This window comes from Salvia splendens, chromosome 10, assembly GCF_004379255.2.
Source record: "Salvia splendens isolate huo1 chromosome 10, SspV2, whole genome shotgun sequence".
Lineage (NCBI taxonomy): Eukaryota > Viridiplantae > Streptophyta > Magnoliopsida > Lamiales > Lamiaceae > Salvia > Salvia splendens.
In genome coordinates this window covers 17,336,061-17,353,698 of record NC_056041.1, presented here as the reverse complement: position 1 = coordinate 17,353,698, position 17,638 = coordinate 17,336,061, and the positions used below count along the sequence as shown (strand labels likewise).

Genomic DNA, 17,638 nt, shown 5'->3' with positions numbered 1-17,638 from the left:
TGAAGAGAGACGCATGAGTGTCATGCGTTTTACCCTAAGACGCATGACCCTCATGCGTCTTTCAATTAAAATAAAAAAAAAATTGAAAAACGCATCACGCTCATGCGTCTTACCATGAAACGCATTACGGTCATGCGTTTCATTAATGGGTGACGCATGAGGGTCATGCGTTTTTCTTAAATCTGGAAAAAAAAAGTCTAGTACACTTGAAGAAGGTTAATTCTAAGAATAAAAAAAGAAAAAACCCTGATCTCGAGAGAAGCGGGTTGAGAAGAACCGAGAAGAGTATGAAATGTTCTCAGTGAATCATAAATTACCATTATACAGGGTCGGTAAATTTAATTACTATACGGTAGATTTTCCCAGTCGTTGGTGATTTCAATATCGGTCGTGTTCCCATCAGCAAATCGAACAGTAATTATCGACCGTGCGTAAATGTGAAAGAGGCCACAATTGATATTTGTCGTATATGAATTAAAGTATACTCCTCCGTAGAGGTTTAAATTTAAAAAACGGACTGTCCAAAATAAAATGTAAACGTACTTGGAATTTGGGACTCCAAATCCTTCAACTTCTAATTGATTATTTGTTTGGTGACAAAATGTAAAGAGTGTCCACAGTGATGAACATCGGAACAGCCACCCAACCGCCACAAAAAAATTTATACCGCTACAAAAACACTTTCACAGCCACAAAAATTTGTCCAGCCCAATAGACAGTCATGCCATAACCACAAATCATATTATTTTATCAATTGTTGGTATATTTTAATTAGACTAGAACAAAATTAAGTGGACAAAAATAAATTGAATGGAATGGAATGGAATGGAATGGAAAAAATTAATTGGGAATAGATATTTTATAGAAATAAATTCAGAAAAAATATTTAAAAAAATTTAAAAAATTTACACCGCCAGCGACGCCGGTAAACCGCCCCCACCGCCCCTTCCATGCCGCAAACGCGGCGAATCACCCATCCGCCACCCCCCTACCCACCGCGGCTGTGCATTTCCAGCAGTGGCCAGCCGCGGCGGAGCCGCTGTGGACACTCTAATAAGATAACTTTAGATGAAAATATTTGGTAAGATTAGTCCAAATAGCCCAAGGTAAGATTTTGTATGTTATCATTTGGTATGTTGGAGTACTGTATATTTATGTTTTGTGTTGGTTGAATCCAAAAATTTCGATTATGGGGTACAGATGATTGTCGATATTGCAATGGAGCAGTCACTGTCTTGTCGCCATTGAGTCTTCTTATAAAGTGATTATTATCTTAATCATTCATAATATTTAAAACGTTTCAAGTAACTAAGTGCCAAGGCAAATTTTCCATGGCAGAGAAGGTGCCAAGGCAACCGTAAGGAGAAAGCCTTACAACCACCATTAACAACCATCATCATCGAGTCATTAGGGAAATTAAAGGGTATAGTCCCAGCCGAGAGCACCAACGACAACCTTTGCGGGCCAGCTGCGGACCACGGACCAAAGACGGGCATTAGAGAGAGAGGCCGTGCATGTGAAACAGTGTACAATCCCACAACTTTGCGGCATTGCTTTTCCTAGCCAAATAATGAACAATCACCGCGAGTGGACTAATTATTCATTGGCCCAGCAGGCTTTCTCCAAGAAACAGAAGAGCCAGAATAATATATCTATGACTACAAGCCCAATCCAACAATATCCTATTAATAAAACAGGCGTAATTGGTAGGTACGGAGTAGATTAGCTTCCCTTTTATAAGCTAGCAATTGATATAATTGCCATTTCTATTTCAAAAATTTTTTTGCACCACGTGCACAATTCTTGGAACAAGATATTACATAGATTTAATTTCTGCCAAAACATACTTAATTAAATTGCTGCCAACCATTGCACATGCGCAATTCAAGAAACAAGTTGATATAGATCAAATTTCTGTCGCAAGGCACTCATTGTTAGAGACATTTCTTAACATTTAGGTAGTATACAAATGATCTTGTGTAATAAGAACCCTGTGATAAAGGTCCACCTTAATCTTCTTTCATTGCAAATTATAAAGATTATAAACACACATTCAACAATGAATGTAGTTCAAATGAAGCCAATTCCACAACCTGCGAAATTTACAAAATAAATAAACCAATAGATATTTATCAGTTTAGTTTCAAATCTGTAATTAAACCAAAAAAAAAGGGCATTTACCAACATGAGAGAGAGAGAGAGAGATGGGGAATTGAAAAGGATGATCTGAAGTTAAAAATACATAATGCACAGATAAACGACGCTATACACATTGCCAGAAGACAATGCTGAGAAGAGAAACATGGAATTCTGCTATAATCTGTTACAACCCCTTCCCACCCTTACCTGTTGAATATCATTCCAGCAGGAAATAACTACCAGAAACATACAGACTATTTTTTCAACCGCAAAACCAAATATAATAATAATGAAATAATAAAAGACTCTACAGTTATTATCGGCCAATGCCTTTCTATATATACAGATCAACGCCAGCGTGTTGCTGGCTTAAAGAGCACAACATTGTCGGGTTCAAGCAATTGCCTCCTCGTGGTTGTTTGATTCGTCCAGTGGCTAACTGAGAATGACAGCAAAGTCTGGGGGAATATCAAACGAGAGATCTTTTGACTCAGAAACTTACTAGCATGAATGAAAAGACTGTTTATCCTTAAAGAAGAATACAAATGTACCTCACGGCATCATAGAAAAGGGGACTGCCGGATCACAGAGATGCTGCCAGAAACCCACGGAACCTCTGAACCCTTGTATGAGCGCACGTTCTTGCTGGTTTATTTTCTCTTCTCCTTCCTAAACGGATAAAGTAGTCTTCTGTGTCTAGGACATAGGAGATCTGAAACACATTATCATTAAACAATGGTAAACCTAAAAATGCTTACTATAAACAGAGTTCAGATACCAAGTAAAACAGAATCAAGATTCAAATATAGCTACCAAATAGGTAGAATTAATAATATAAAATCCAGTCTATTCAGCATAAAGGCACATGCATTAGTGTCACTACAAAAAGCTAGGAAATCAGGAATATTTACTAGCCTAAAAAGGAAACAAAGAGGTTTTTAATTTTCGGTAAATACTTAAAGAATGTAATCATTCTGTGCATTAGATATGGAATTAGTATTGCGATCTACAAGCTCTACCATAGGCCGCAGAGCAGAGTCACAAGAAGTAACTACTAAGTAACTCGAATAACATATGAGATCTCTAATCCCCATTTCCTGTGTCTACCAAATTACCATGCCTAAGAGCATGCCAATAAACATTTAATCTGTAAGAGCATGCCAATAAACATTTAATCTGTCCCTGACCGGCCATCCCTGTATTTTAATTTTATTTGTGGAAATTGTAGATCTTCAATGTCTGTAAACTACAAAGGGTGCAAAATTAAATTAAATTAAATTAAATTAAGACATAAATATTGAATATTGAGCTTAGAGTTGGATCAAGATATTAGTTATTGGTGGTTAAGTTTGTTCCTCAAAGATTCGCTAGATTAGAAATCCTTATTTGTATTGGTAAAACAAGAATGATTTACCTGGTTCCTATGAAAGTGTATATATTTCACTTTTTATATAAAAGTGTGAAGTGTGAACAGTTATTGACTCAAAATTCCAACATATACAAAAAGGGAAAAGATGAATAATACCTTGAATGAGGAGGCAGCCATCTTGCATTCCAACCCATGCATTATCATAACATTTTCTGTAGCCATAGATAGTGCAGTAGATTCATCAAGATTAGCATACTTTTGCAAATTCCTGCAACGTGTTACAAGCCAATCAGGCTTTGAGATGAACCAATCAAAATTGAGCAGAAAACCAATCAGTTTTACTGTACGTGAAATATAGAGCTCAAGAGAAAAATGATTATCCAGTAAGTATATCTTTCCCGTCTTCTTGTCATTGATTTTGCCTGGAAATAGTTCAGTTTGAAGGAGCAATAATAGTAGGCAGTAGCTCTAAATGTCTCCAGATCTAAAATCGTTACTTTTACAAGGCATAACCTTACCAAAATCAATGTCTTTCAAATTTCACGCAATCAAGTGGTTTCCTTGCTAATCATTCCGGTTACCACGTGGAAATTACAGAAAGTGGCATATACGTAATTGGTAACTGGTAGACAATCAAATGCAGAAGTGCACAAGCTATTCACTATATCATAAATGTCCAGCAAATAAATAAGCAAAAAAGAACTTATTGTTGTGACAACCATGTATGATCCCAGTAATCCACAGGTTCAATTCATGCCATATTCAATATTCCAAAGACCAAAGTGTTTACATGTAAGGAAACAACTGCAACCATCCCTGCTGATTTATACATTTGGTTCAGGAATGCCAGGGCGTCAATCCACGGAATTTAACCATTTCTTAAAAGAAAGGGACGCTCCTCTATTTCAAGATTGGACTGATATCAGTACCTATTCAGCATTACTGGTGATGACAACTTTTTCCCGTGAGCAACCGAAAGATAATCGTTATGAAGATAGGATGAAAAATTAGGATCTACTGAAACAGCAACTACTTCTGACTTCTCATTTCCGTCATCCATTAATTGGATAGATAAGCGAGTGGGTGAAGTCGTCTACAAGAAACATGAAACAACTGAGCAACAAATTCATAGGTAATACACAAAGCAAGTTAATGGGTTTAAGGAAAGCTATTTATTAAGTGAAACCTACACACTGAAACCGGTATATATTCTCTTCATGCAAGAGGACATGGACGTTTTCGTAATAAACTGAATCAACATACTTCTCAGGTTTCCTAGAATCTTCATATTCATACAACTGAATAAGTTTACAGTCCACTTCATCACTTGAAACAGTTTGGAGCTGCAAAGGAAGTGAAGTACTTAAGTAATGTGAGGATATTGAACTCAGGAAAATCCAGAAGAAGCTAATGAAGTTTACCTGTTTGACCAGCTTATATATTAACTTATCTAAAGTGAAGAGCATATAAGACTGGTTTCCAATCAATGATCGACAATCATCTTCAAATTTCGTATTATCAGAAGATCCATCAAGTAAATTAAACAATGAGCTCGTGAACCTGCACACAACTTACAGCTAAATAAGTTAAGCAATATGGCTACAAGAAGTTCAGAAACTATACTATGCCTTCAAGTTACCTGGTATAAGGATCAGAACTATCATCATTTGTTGTTCGCCATTTACTTTCAGCAGATAATGAATTCACCTTAGCTGACAATATTCTCTCATACAGTGTCTGGTAACATAGAAAAGAATATTATTCACTATTAAAATCAATATCATAGGAAATGCTTAACCAGTGAAGCATCTTTGCTGCTTCATAGAGTTTCTATGATCTTTTTATGAACTTCCCCCTCTCATGATCACAAAGTAACTTGATCAAGAGTTAGGATGATGGATACAAGTGGTATTACTCCAAAGCATTACAACTACCATGAGATAAAATGAGTGTGCAAAAAATTTATAACTTCATACCTGGTGCAGCCGAAACAACACATAAAAGGTGTCATTTCCATAAAAAAACCGCTGATCCTTCTTCCCAACACCTAGTATTGGAGATGCCGTGTGCTTTGACAGAGGTTTGCAGGTCATAAGAAAACGTTCGGACTGTGGTACTGATGCACCATCTGCTCCTGTATCGTGAGCTTCGCTATTGTTCTCAGCCTCACCTTCACTCTCGGCTTTACCATTAAGGTCGTTGTCTCCGTCGTCCTCTTCATCATGCTCTTCACGTGAGCAATCATCTGCAGCAGACTCACTGCCGGAAACGTCTTCTCCAGCCTCAGAAACATTCTCACTCTCCTCATCATCTGCATCTTCATCGTTTTCACCTGCAGCATCTGCACAATTCTCTTCACAAATCCCTGTTTCATATTGCACGCCATCAGTGCCGCGATCTTTCAGAGGCAATGTTGGTGTAGTATCATCCTGATAGGCACCATAATTATCTTCAAAATCCCCATTAGGGGACAGCTCACCCTCTTCTTTCTCATTTTTATAAGGACCAATCACATTTTCCTTGTATGCAGTTAGTCTAGATCCTTCTGCAAGCTCACCATTTTTCGATTGATTCAATCTCACAGTCTCCCCAGCCTGTTCCCACAAGAATTAGTTTGAGAAACAACTGAATAAGTATAAAGTACAACATTTTACACATCTAACTAAGTGAAAAAACCAAAGATATAATATAGCAATCCAACAGAGAGAGGGCATGCACATATATAGCACAAGTATTGAATGAGAAGGGGGCAAAAAGGGGAAGCATAGCTCTGAATGTCTAGCCAAAAGGCTTATGTCCATACCTCTAAAGAGTGTAAATCTCCTGTGATAGGTTTGGCTCCATTATTTTCCTCAGAGTGGCCATTATTTAATCGCAATAGGTTTGCACCATGCCCTTGAAATTGTGAAACTTTAAATTAATTAAGAAAAGACAAAGTAAATTAAATTATAAATTCTATTGTCTGCCAGCCAAAATTGTATGTGTGAAACAATTTTCACAAACCAATACTGCGAACTTAAGTATCAGAATGTATAAATGCTCCATTATGTATCCTAAATGCATACATACCAAGATTAGCATCTGATCCAGAAGAAAGAGCTGCATCAGTGTTGGTTAATCTTTCACCAGCTGTAAGCCCTACCTTAGCATCTACATTCTTTAAGCTAAGCCTGCCTGAATTGTGTTGAGGAGAAGTAGACAATTCACCATTGCAGTTGGGCTTTGGTTGCTTAAAGTTTGTCACAGAAGCATCAGCATGGGGACTATCTTCACCTTCTGTTGTACCTGTGACAGTATGCTTAATCATTTGATGCTTTGAAGCATCATCTTTGGTAGCCACGTTTGACTGTGGCCTGGGGTGAATGCCCAGCATTGGCTCAAGAAAAGTTGTCCAGAATCTCAAAACTTTATTCATTTGTTCTTTTGTTGAGCAGACTTCTTCGCATGAGTATTCGATAATCTTATAAACATCATCATGAATCTCAGTATCTGAATATTCAAATTCAATGTCTGGAACAATAGAGTGTCTATTTCCAGCAACAATACTAAGAAGCACACTATCCTCTTTCTGCCTTTTCTCCTTGACTTCTTTTATTTCTGCCACTAAAGCTGCCCGTTGAGGAGCATGAATCAATATCTTTTCAGAAAAAGTAAGAAAAAAAAGGCAAATATCTTTGATTTGTATATGGTTTCCGGATGATTTATGGATAACTATAATAACCTCATGCCAATTGTTCAATACTTAGCCTCATTAACAAATTAGAACTATGCTGACCATCAAAAAGATGAAAACATAGCACAAGAAGATGAATAGCAGATTGTTGCACACAAGTGACTTATACTTATACATTGTGACAGCCATGTTAATAGACTATGAACCCACAACAAAAGGGTAGACTGACGTATGATTTCACAAATAACTAAGGGTTCTTAGTGACAGTAGGCAATAGAAGATTCAAGAGGTAAAAACACAACACTACCAAGCTTAACAGAAGATAACAATTTGATAAAGAGAGGTGTATGAGCATGTGTAGTGGGGGGGGGGGGGGCTCGGAAAAACAACCAATGGCAAAGACTTCAAGTCCAAAGGGAAAGCAGATAGCAAAAAACCTAGTGCTTATCGCACTAAACCGAACCTAAGTACAATTTGTTTACTGCTTTAGGGTTCAGTAACAATCCTTAAAAAGCAGATAATATTCCAGATATAGAACAATACTAACAACTGGAAGAATATACTATAGGTCCAAACTCACCTTTTGTGCTCAAGTTCTTTGAATCTTGTTGCTTGAAGTAGAAACTTCGGTGGTCAAGAGATTTGTAATGGTTCTTAGAATATATGTCAGCCCAAATTTTGTTAAAATCCAAACGACACTTGGTCCAGTCCTCCTGCTTCTGCTTAAGTCGGGTTAGGACAACAGGCAATGCATGAGACGGATTTTTACGCAAAATGTCCATCACATCAAGACCATGGTCACCGTATAGGCGTTCAATGCATCTTAAATTCAGAGCTACAAAAAGAAAGAGAAGCACCCCTTTATCATTGATATGATGATATGAATACCTCTACACTTTTGCTTGGTTTGGGGGGGGGGGGGGGTCAGAGTTGAATAGCTCTTTTGAGATAAGTTCCTACTCAAGATTCTACAATGACAAACCTGTAAAATGGTCTTCGATCCGTATGTGACTGTCTGAATCAGTTGATTTGTTATTAATACTGTTCAAAAGCTCCTCTGCTCGCTTCGCTGTTGAACTGACAGACTCCAATAACAAGTCTAGCTCAAATCTGATACATAAATCAAATGAAACCGAACAATATCATATATGGGGTTGCAGAAATACAAGGGGACACAGCTCCTATGCAGTGAATAAAAGTATAATAAACATCAGACTAGCTATAAAACTAATAGTTAGCATATACAGGACAAGATGGCCAAAGTCTTTGGTAACATACCTATCATCTTCACACCTAAAGAGGCTTTCTTCATACTGGTTTCTTCGCATGTGTTTAAAAGAATAATCCTCACTACCAGATGTCACCGACACCCAATGATCATTCAAAACTTGAGCACCAAGCTCTGACCTCTGGCTAGCTAAGGGTATTGGATACTACAAGAGAAAATCCGAGATAACAAAATATTAAAAAGAGACAGCCGTTACTCCCTAACCATGGTTTCAAAATCAACACAAATCATTCTCACATCTTCAGGAAGAAGCCGGTAACTGGGAGAGCAGCGTTGACAATTGGAAAGGTCCAGCTCTTGAATGGACTTTCCCCAGTATTTCAAATTGTATCTATCTTTCTCTTTCCCTCCTTCCACTTCACGTTTTGGCTCTTTCTCTTTTTCCTCTATTTTGATAGATTTTGACGTATTTCCTTCATTCCATAATGTTTCTGCTATCAAGAAAATTCTCAGAATAAGAATCCAAAAAGCTTAGTGACAGCTGATAGCTGCAATAATTGTACTGTGTGGGGGGGGGGGGTGGCACCGGCAATTGACACAACAGAAAAAGGAATTATTTTGTAGATGCACGAGTATATAAAGGGAATTGTTACATACTTTTGCCCATAACACCAGCCAAGAAACCCTCTGCAGGATACACACTTGATTAGGAACGAAAACAATTTAATCAAAGTTACAAGCTCTTCAAAGCAGAATATATGATTACCTAAACGTTCACAGTGCTCCAAAAATTCCTTGAAGCCTTCCATAAGATCAGGAAATTTACCAAGTAAATCAGCAACCTGTAAAAAACCTTGTATAAGAACTGGAAAAATGAACTCATGAACATATCCAACTAATATACTCCCTCCGTCCCAACTAAGTTGAGTCGTATTCCTTTTTGGATGTCCCAACTAATTTGAGTCATTTCCTTTTTTAACTAAAAACAAAGAATCCAATCACTCTTACTTTATTCCATCACCTACTTTACTCTATCTTCATCTCTTCTACTTTTCAACACAATTTCTTAATTTCCATGCCCAAAAGTTTTGACTCAACTTAGTTGGGACGGATGGAGTATATATTTTCAAAAACAATACGTAGAGGAGGAAAAAATGACTTGTCCGAAATAACTTAAAACAATCTATGCCGAAAGAAACTATGGATTGTGAATGCAACTAAAATAATGCCGCTCAATCAAGAAACTATGGTTGTGAACCCAACTAAAATTAAAAGCATAAATAAATAATGAATATGGAAACATGGGGAAATTCAGAAGACACTAAACTTTCTGAAAGTAAGAAGAAACTAAAAATGTTTGGTAGGTAAGTATTCTATAGCAACTATAAAGACCTAGATATACACTAAATGGTGATTCACACAATGTCCATACCAAACTCTGTAATTCCTTTCTTGTAATGATTTCTGTACTGTAAATGTGAAGGCATTTCAAAAATGCCTGGTAATCATCTGCACTGTGCAACCTCTCCTTCACCTTTTCACAAAAGTCGAACCCATGGCTGTACATACCTTGAATGAACAAACACAACTGAGCATAAGTACCAAGCAAATATGACAAAAGAGGCAGTGAGACGATTAACATCATTTAGAAGGGAAAAAGATATTTGGAGCTTCGCTGTAGTTTCCTTTCTCCTCTTTTGTCTTTCGATTTCTTTTTTTCACCTTTTTTCCTTTTCCTTTTTTGGAGTATTGGAGGTGTATTGAAGTGAGGATATTTGATATTTCCATATCAGAACTTCAAGATTTTGTGGTGCAAAAAGATGAATAAAAACATAAAACCAAACAAGCTCTTCCATATATGTAAAGAAGAAGTAAAAAAGCACTCACTTTTTGATGCATCTTTATCATCTCCATAGTCTTTCCGAACAGATTTTCTTTTCTCGGAAAGCCGATGCATGGTAGAGTCCTTATTGTTCTCGATGTCAGGATCTCTGTCATCAGGATCACGGTCTTTCGTATCCCTATTCTCTTTTTCAGAATGTTTCTTCAGCTCTTTGTGCAATCGCGTAACGCTTTTATCATCATCAACATCAGGGCGTTCGACACTAAGATCTCTTTCTCCATGGGGACCGATGATCCTATCCCTTCGAGGCCGCTGCTAAAGATTTATGTGACATCCATTTTAGCAAGGAAGTTACAAATGATGTGCTTAAATAAATGTAGAGAAAGAAACCTTATCTATATGAGACTGTCCCGTTGTGGGTAGGGCAGAGCTCCTCTCATCATAACGATGAAAAGAATGCCGTCCAAACGAAGCCTGAGGAGCTGACGTGGATGAAGTATCTGGCAGAAATCTCGTGAATTCATCAAGAAGGTCGGGGTGGTCCTCAAAAAGTGTTGCAACCTGAAACTACAGATATTAGGACCTAATATTTCAAAAAAAGAAGAATAGGAGTTGATAACAGCAGAGAAGCAGACCTCTTCGTACACCTGCTTTATACCCTTATGTTCTTTCCGGTACATATTCAAAATGTCCAAGAAAGACTTATACACGTGATCATCATTTTGGAAACGTCTCTGCAGGTTAAAAACAATGGATACAAAATCATATTACTGGACTTTCTCATGCTAAATCCTGCATATTAACAAAATTTACCACCTTGATCTTATTAACAAAACTAATAGCCTCCTCAAACTCAACGGTCCTCTTTGCTGGAGCCTCTTCCTCGTCAGTTAGGGTAATTTCATATCCTTTAGGCAAGAATGTGTTAAACCCAAGTATTAGATTAGGATGTCCTTTAAACAACTCTTTCACCCTAGCTATAACCCCAGCGGTGTCAATCCTGTCAAAACAAATAATGAGTTACATAAAAAAATATTCCATTCATCCCAAGTAAGCAAGAAGCTATAACCTAGTGAAACTTATTTACCTTTGAGCCTTAAAATCTTTCATGACATCAAGGAACCTATCATATTTTTCCCTTTGATCCTGGAACATGTCCTTAACATCCTTCAAATAACTCAATGCATCATTTGTCGTGAGCTTTTGTGCACCTCCAGCTGTAACAGCCGTACCACCACCACCATTAACACTGCCACCAGCACCACCACCTCCTCCTCCTACTGCCCCAACTCCATCCATGCCCCCACCCCCACCGGCTATAGGAGGATTTGGCGGGCCATACCTTAATAAGAGTACAAAACAGACTCAATTTAAGCTCAATTTCTTTGGCAACTGACACTCACCACAAAAACATTTATTATCGTAATCGACAAAAATAAACAGCTGGTGACAGCTATGTGCTGCGTATCAAACTCAATAAATATATGGTTAAAAGTTCTTCATGCTTTTGAAAATTTAATTTAGAAATTCCAACCAACGGAAATCCTAGTCATTGAATTTTTAAATAGTATCGGTAATCAGGTTTACAAGATAAGATACCCCAAGTAATACAGCCAAAAAATAATCAATTTTTCTTCACCTATTAAAAAGCAATCTCAGAAACACCCTTCCCCCAAACCCCACCTAACCCAACCAGCCTCTCCGAAAGAGAATTTGTAGTTAACTTCCCCACACTCTTTAAATATTTCATTTAGTAATTCCAGCCAACGATAATCATCGTCGTTATGAATTTGCAAGACGTTTAAGAGACGGCACCAAGTAACGTGGACAAATAAATTAAAACATTCATTTATTAATGAGCAATCTCCAAGATCTTCCCCCAAACCCCATATAACACAACCAGCCCCTATAAAAAGAGAAAATGAGTGTTAAAGGAATTCACATTAAAAGAAAAAAAAGGTATCGGCAAGCATGAAAATCCAAACTTTTGATCTCATATAGCTCTACCCCAATCAGCATAACACGATAGCACCATTAATCTTATATTTCCATAACAATTCTTGCAGCTGCCACTTGCAAGGTAGTCTATTTAAACTTCAGATAAACGACAAGAATCGGCACCGAACAATTTTGATCAAGAAGACGACAACAGAGTCCATTTGATTAGGTTACAAAGAAATCAACAAAACCACATTCTCTGAAGAAACATTAAACCAGCCAAAACGTCAAAGGAGACAGCAAATAATGTATACAATTAAATCACTAACTATATAACATATCTCGATATATAGAAACTGAAAAACACAAAAAAATAGAGAGAGAAGCTCACGATTCTCCTCGAGAAGATGGGCCGAATGGTTTCTTAAATTGAGGGTTTAAAAACACATCATCCCGCAAACGCTTCATCCCTGCGCAGAACACGCCTATTTAGACAATAACAACAATTGAGCAGCACAATAAAAGCAAAAACACACAATTTCAGAGACATCAAAAAAGTAGAGAAAACAACCAATTTTCGTCCATTTTGGATAAAAATACCAACCAGGAAACACTGCTTCCTTGAGAAAAACGGAAAAGTGAACAGATCTAAACTCAGCAGCCAATAATTCAACAATTAGTTACACTTGAACAATTCTGGTTTTACACGCTCTACATCTCCTTAATTAATAATTCAATTTCTCCGCTCTCTACACCGTTCACCGCAGAAATCAATAGACACGAGTTTGAGAGAGCAAATCAAACGAAAGATGTGAAGGGTGTAGAGAGAATTTTGTTAGTTTCACAATAATTTTTGGAGTTTTATGCAGGGGAGAGAGATATATAGGTCTCTTTTTTTTTGGTTTGAAACCAGGTGTACCGAATCCGTCTTTTGACGGAATTCGACTATTATAAATCCTACTCGATCGGGCTTGCGGATTAAGGCCGAAATTTTTCCAGCGGGTGACAGGGTTTAAACCCGTGACCTCAAAAACATCACAGCTCCGCGCTGCGACACGTTTGGTAGGGTCTCTTCTATAGTATATAGAAGAAATACAAGTTTTTTCAAAACAATGATACCTCCGAATATCTTTTATTAAAATGTTTTTTCCTCTCATTTATGTAATAAAATGTTAGGGAGTAAATGTTTTTTACGAAAATATTTCAGATCGTGTGCAATAACAATTAAATATTTGTGGTGCATTAATCTTTTGATAAACATGTGTAAACTTACAAATTTACAATTTAATATTGGAACTATTACAAACTTAATTGATTTATAATAAATGGAGTCTGTTATCGAAACAAAAGTCAAATTGTGTTTTCTCAAATTAAAACATTAATTTTATACTGGATAAAAAAAATAAGTGTCTTTCAACCTGAATTAAAATAGCAACTATTTCCATTTTGGGTCGTTCCTTAAAAATAAAAATTTTAGAATTTTTCTATTTTTGGACATAGACCTCACACTTCACTAATTCTATTTTTACTATTTTTTCTCTTCATCTCTCATACTTTATTTATTTTTATTTTTCTCTCTCTTACTTTACCAATTTTTATCACTTACTTACTTTACTAATTGTGCATTAAAACTCGTACCGTTTCGAATGTTTCTATTTTTTTGAATGCAGATGTAGTACTAATAAGTTACAGCATGAGAGGTAATGATTTCACAAATATTTAAATAAATGGTTATCATACTTCGACTTTATGTCGGAAAAGGTTTTGAATTTTGATTGCATGTTGGAAAAAATCAAAACACATTTCAAAATTACAACTCGAGTCCGTTTTGGGCTAATCCAATCAGTCTCAAAAATTATATTCAGGCCCATCGAGGTTTTAATTTTGGAATAAAATATTCGGTCCTTATATTTTCTCGAAATTTTTAGAATGATTGATCTACCGATAGATAGTTAATCAAATTCCTAATTTATTGGAAGAATTGGAACAATACATTATTGGCATTTCAGGTGAAAAAATGATTATCCTGTCGTGTTGTTACCATATTGTGACAATGCAAATTGAATTGTGTTGATATAGTGCTCGTGTCACGTTTGTCGTATGCATCCTTCATTGATCGTATTTGTATTTGACTTTGTCGTATACTTCATTATATATTGATCTCATAATAATTCAACTCGCGTGAATTATCAGTATTACAAATGATATTCTCAATAAAAGATGCTAGTAGTACAAGATTTTGTAAAAAAATTGTTTTTTTCTCTTAATTAGCTTTTCTGACCTTGCATATGTAATACTCCTTTCATCTAAAATAGATGTTGCACTTTTCTTTTTAATTTATCTTATAAAAAACATCACTTTAAAAAAAGTTTTTTTCACATCAATATATAAAAATTTATTTTTTTCTCTATACTTAACATACAAAATATCATCTCCTTAAATTTTCATAACATCATCCACGTATGACATCTATTATAGAACAATGATAATAGAGCTTTTAGTCTACTGTTGCTCTATCATCTTTTTAGCTCATTTACACAAAATACTCTTTTTGTTCCCTTATAGTTGAGTCATTTTTCTATTTTGTGAAGTTTCCTCATAGTTGAATCATTTCTATATATAATGTAATAAGTTACATTTTTTATCACTCTTACTCTACTCTCTCTTACTTTATTCTCTATACTTTAGTCACTTACTCATCCATTCTCTCTACTTTTTTTCGCTCTCTCTTACTTTTAATCTATTTACTTAACACAAAAAACCTATTTCTTATTTCTTGCTGAAATGTTCCACCGCAACTATAAGAGACGGGAGGAAGTATTGTTCTAAAACTGGCTGGGATTAGTTTGGTGACAAGTGGATAGATTATTCCACCCTTTCCATAAAATCATTTACAACACGTTTTTATTGCAAGATAATGTGGCTCAGAAAAATAAACTATTTATTATTTATAAAATTTTATGTGACATTAATATTAAAAAAATTATTAATACCATTATACCAAGAATGTAGTACGATTGTCATGTATTCTAATTATAGCGTAATAGCCTTATTCTGATTTTATTGTCTTTCGAATCATATACGCAGTAAACTATTTTAAGCAGCTTTATTTAGTGATTGTGAAAAAAAATTTAAGATATGGAAAGTATTATAATAACTAATGCAAAATGAGATATTCTTACATACTCCGTATTTCGTATTCAGTGTTGGGCCTTTTGGCAACTCAGTATTTTGAATTTCATTTATGTAATTAAACCCAAAGCTGAGTTTGATGGGAAATTGTTTGATTATATACTATTTTTTTAGTAATTACCAATAGTATCCACTTATAGCTCTAATGATTATTCACCTTGCTGGCATGGATTGATTCATTGACTATTTGATTAAAAATGGACAAGTCTCGTATTATTCGATCACACACCACATAGATTATACACTACTAATTTAATTTATTGTTGTAAGTTGTAGCAACAAAATATCTAGTCCATGAGAAATCTATAATTTTTCTTAGGACCCTAACACTACGGCTTTCGGGCCCAATAAAAGTCTAAACTAGAACAAAAGTGTGAAATGGATATACATAGGGCGGGGGAAAAATATCGAAAAAATAATATATTGCTCGTATAGTATTGAAAAATATCAAAAAATTATCGGATTTTTGATATATCGTAATTTTCGATACGAAACGATACCGTATCGTAAGTTTTCGATACGATAACGATATGAATTTCCTTATATCGCGATATATCGTTTTATATCGAATATACGATATATATCGATATTTTCGATATATCGTTTTATATCGAATATTCGAATATATCGTATGTATCGAAACATATTTGAAATTTTAATTTTCGATATACAGGTATTCGATACGATATCGATATTGATATTATCCATATCGAAAGTTCGATATATCAAATTCGATATATCGAAACTTTCGATACGATAACGATATGAAAGAATTTCATATCGATATTTTCGATACGATATACGATACAACGTTTTCGATACGATATCTCGTATCGACCCACCCCTAGATATACACCATCTCCCATCCCGACTATTTTACTTTCTTTAATCTCTAATACTTTTTATTTCACTCACCATTTTATTTTATTTTATTTTTATTTAATCAATTCAATAATTTTTTATTCTCTAAATTCAACTTAGTTCGGAGGATGTACTATAAATTTTGGTGGATATTTTCTCTAAAATTTGAAATTAAGAAATCATAAATTTTAAAAACTTGAAATAATTTTATGACAAATTCGCAAACTGTGAAATATACGTTACTCTAACTATATATTACACTGAACGACGTCAATTAAGCACAATTTAATTCATTGGAATCCTATCAACATTAGCTATAATCCAAAATTTCCAAACTTCCATTTTGAAGAATACCAGTTCCAGATTCGTTCACCATGGTCATGTTAAGTTGATTGTATAAAATAATCATGAGATACAATATGAGATACCTCAATATGGGCTTTATATAGGATAAAATTGGAATTGGATTAGATGATATGTTTGGTTACCTAGATTGTATCTAAGATAATTTTAATAAAGTGTTTTTATGATAAGATTAATTCCAATAATTATTTTAAATTAAAACTGTAAAATTAAATAATTTTATTTTAACTTGTCATTTTTTAATGTATGAAACAAATTTAAACTAAAAACTGCAAGTGAAAATTTAATTAAAGTTTACATAATATTAATATCAATAAATATAATAAAATAATTAATCTAAAAAAATTAGAAATTATTAAACTGAAAAAATAAGTAGACTAAACAAATAATCTTAATGATGTTAATTTTGATGTAATTTAAAATTAAATTAGTTTATAATAAATTATAAATAATTAGAACTATTAATATAGACTAAAAACTTCCCAAAAATTTAAGATAAGAATCAATTATTTGTGTAAAGATTTAATGAATTTTTTATAAGAGTATTGATTATAATTTATAGTATAAAAATGTAGAAATTACTTAATTTTGGATTTTGAACTTACTTTTTTAATTAATATTGTCACCCACGCCATCCCAGTTCCCAACACAACCCATCCGTTTCATTCACAATTTTTCTTCAAGAACTCCGCCCAAATCTGCAGATAGAAAGCGGGGGGTAAAGTGAGAAGTGAGATTAAAATAGACGGAGGGGGAGTGGTCTAATGATTCATAGTCTAGCTTAACCAATGTGTAAAAATCATGGATTAAATATGCCCGGTCAATGGATTTTGACCAAATAATAAATGTGACGAGACATTTAATTTTGTGAAATTAAATGACATAGCGTCGTTCTACATTTTACGTAGGTAAATGTAGTATATTCACTTTCTCAAATCCGATTTCCGGTGAGTGAGAAATAGTGGATTAAAGTTGGGCATAATTAGCTTTTAATTAAAGCTTAGAGTTGGAGCTTAGGGAATAATTAACTAA

General features: G+C 34.8%; 1 protein-coding gene across 3 annotated transcripts; it reads right to left on the bottom strand.

Annotated features, from left to right (window-relative positions):
- Positions 1–2,227: 2,227 nt before the first annotated feature.
- Positions 2,228–13,063, bottom strand: LOC121751153 (paired amphipathic helix protein Sin3-like 2). 3 transcript variants are annotated; one of them, XM_042145869.1, is made up of 24 exons: positions 12,795–13,061; positions 12,582–12,660; positions 11,340–11,594; positions 11,069–11,252; positions 10,888–10,986; positions 10,643–10,813; positions 10,297–10,567; positions 9,842–9,978; positions 9,176–9,251; positions 9,067–9,096; positions 8,707–8,900; positions 8,460–8,614; positions 8,164–8,291; positions 7,762–8,016; positions 6,578–7,117; positions 6,312–6,403; positions 5,485–6,102; positions 5,148–5,245; positions 4,930–5,068; positions 4,699–4,851; positions 4,438–4,601; positions 3,665–3,776; positions 2,691–2,851; positions 2,228–2,597 (listed from the first exon to the last, which is right to left on the bottom strand). In XM_042145869.1, exons 2-23 carry the CDS (start codon positions 12,656–12,658, stop codon positions 2,723–2,725), a joined length of 4,077 nt encoding a protein of 1,358 aa, XP_042001803.1. In that variant the 5' UTR covers positions 12,659–12,660; positions 12,795–13,061; the 3' UTR covers positions 2,228–2,597; positions 2,691–2,722. The 3 variants fall into 3 exon arrangements, 2 of the variants coding, with proteins under 2 accessions (XP_042001803.1, XP_042001804.1); XM_042145870.1 differs by having other exon boundaries at positions 10,297–10,564; XR_006040006.1 differs by lacking the exon at positions 2,228–2,597 and having other exon boundaries at positions 2,835–2,851; positions 4,299–4,601; positions 12,795–13,063.
- Between the last annotated feature and the right edge of the window lie 4,575 nt (positions 13,064–17,638).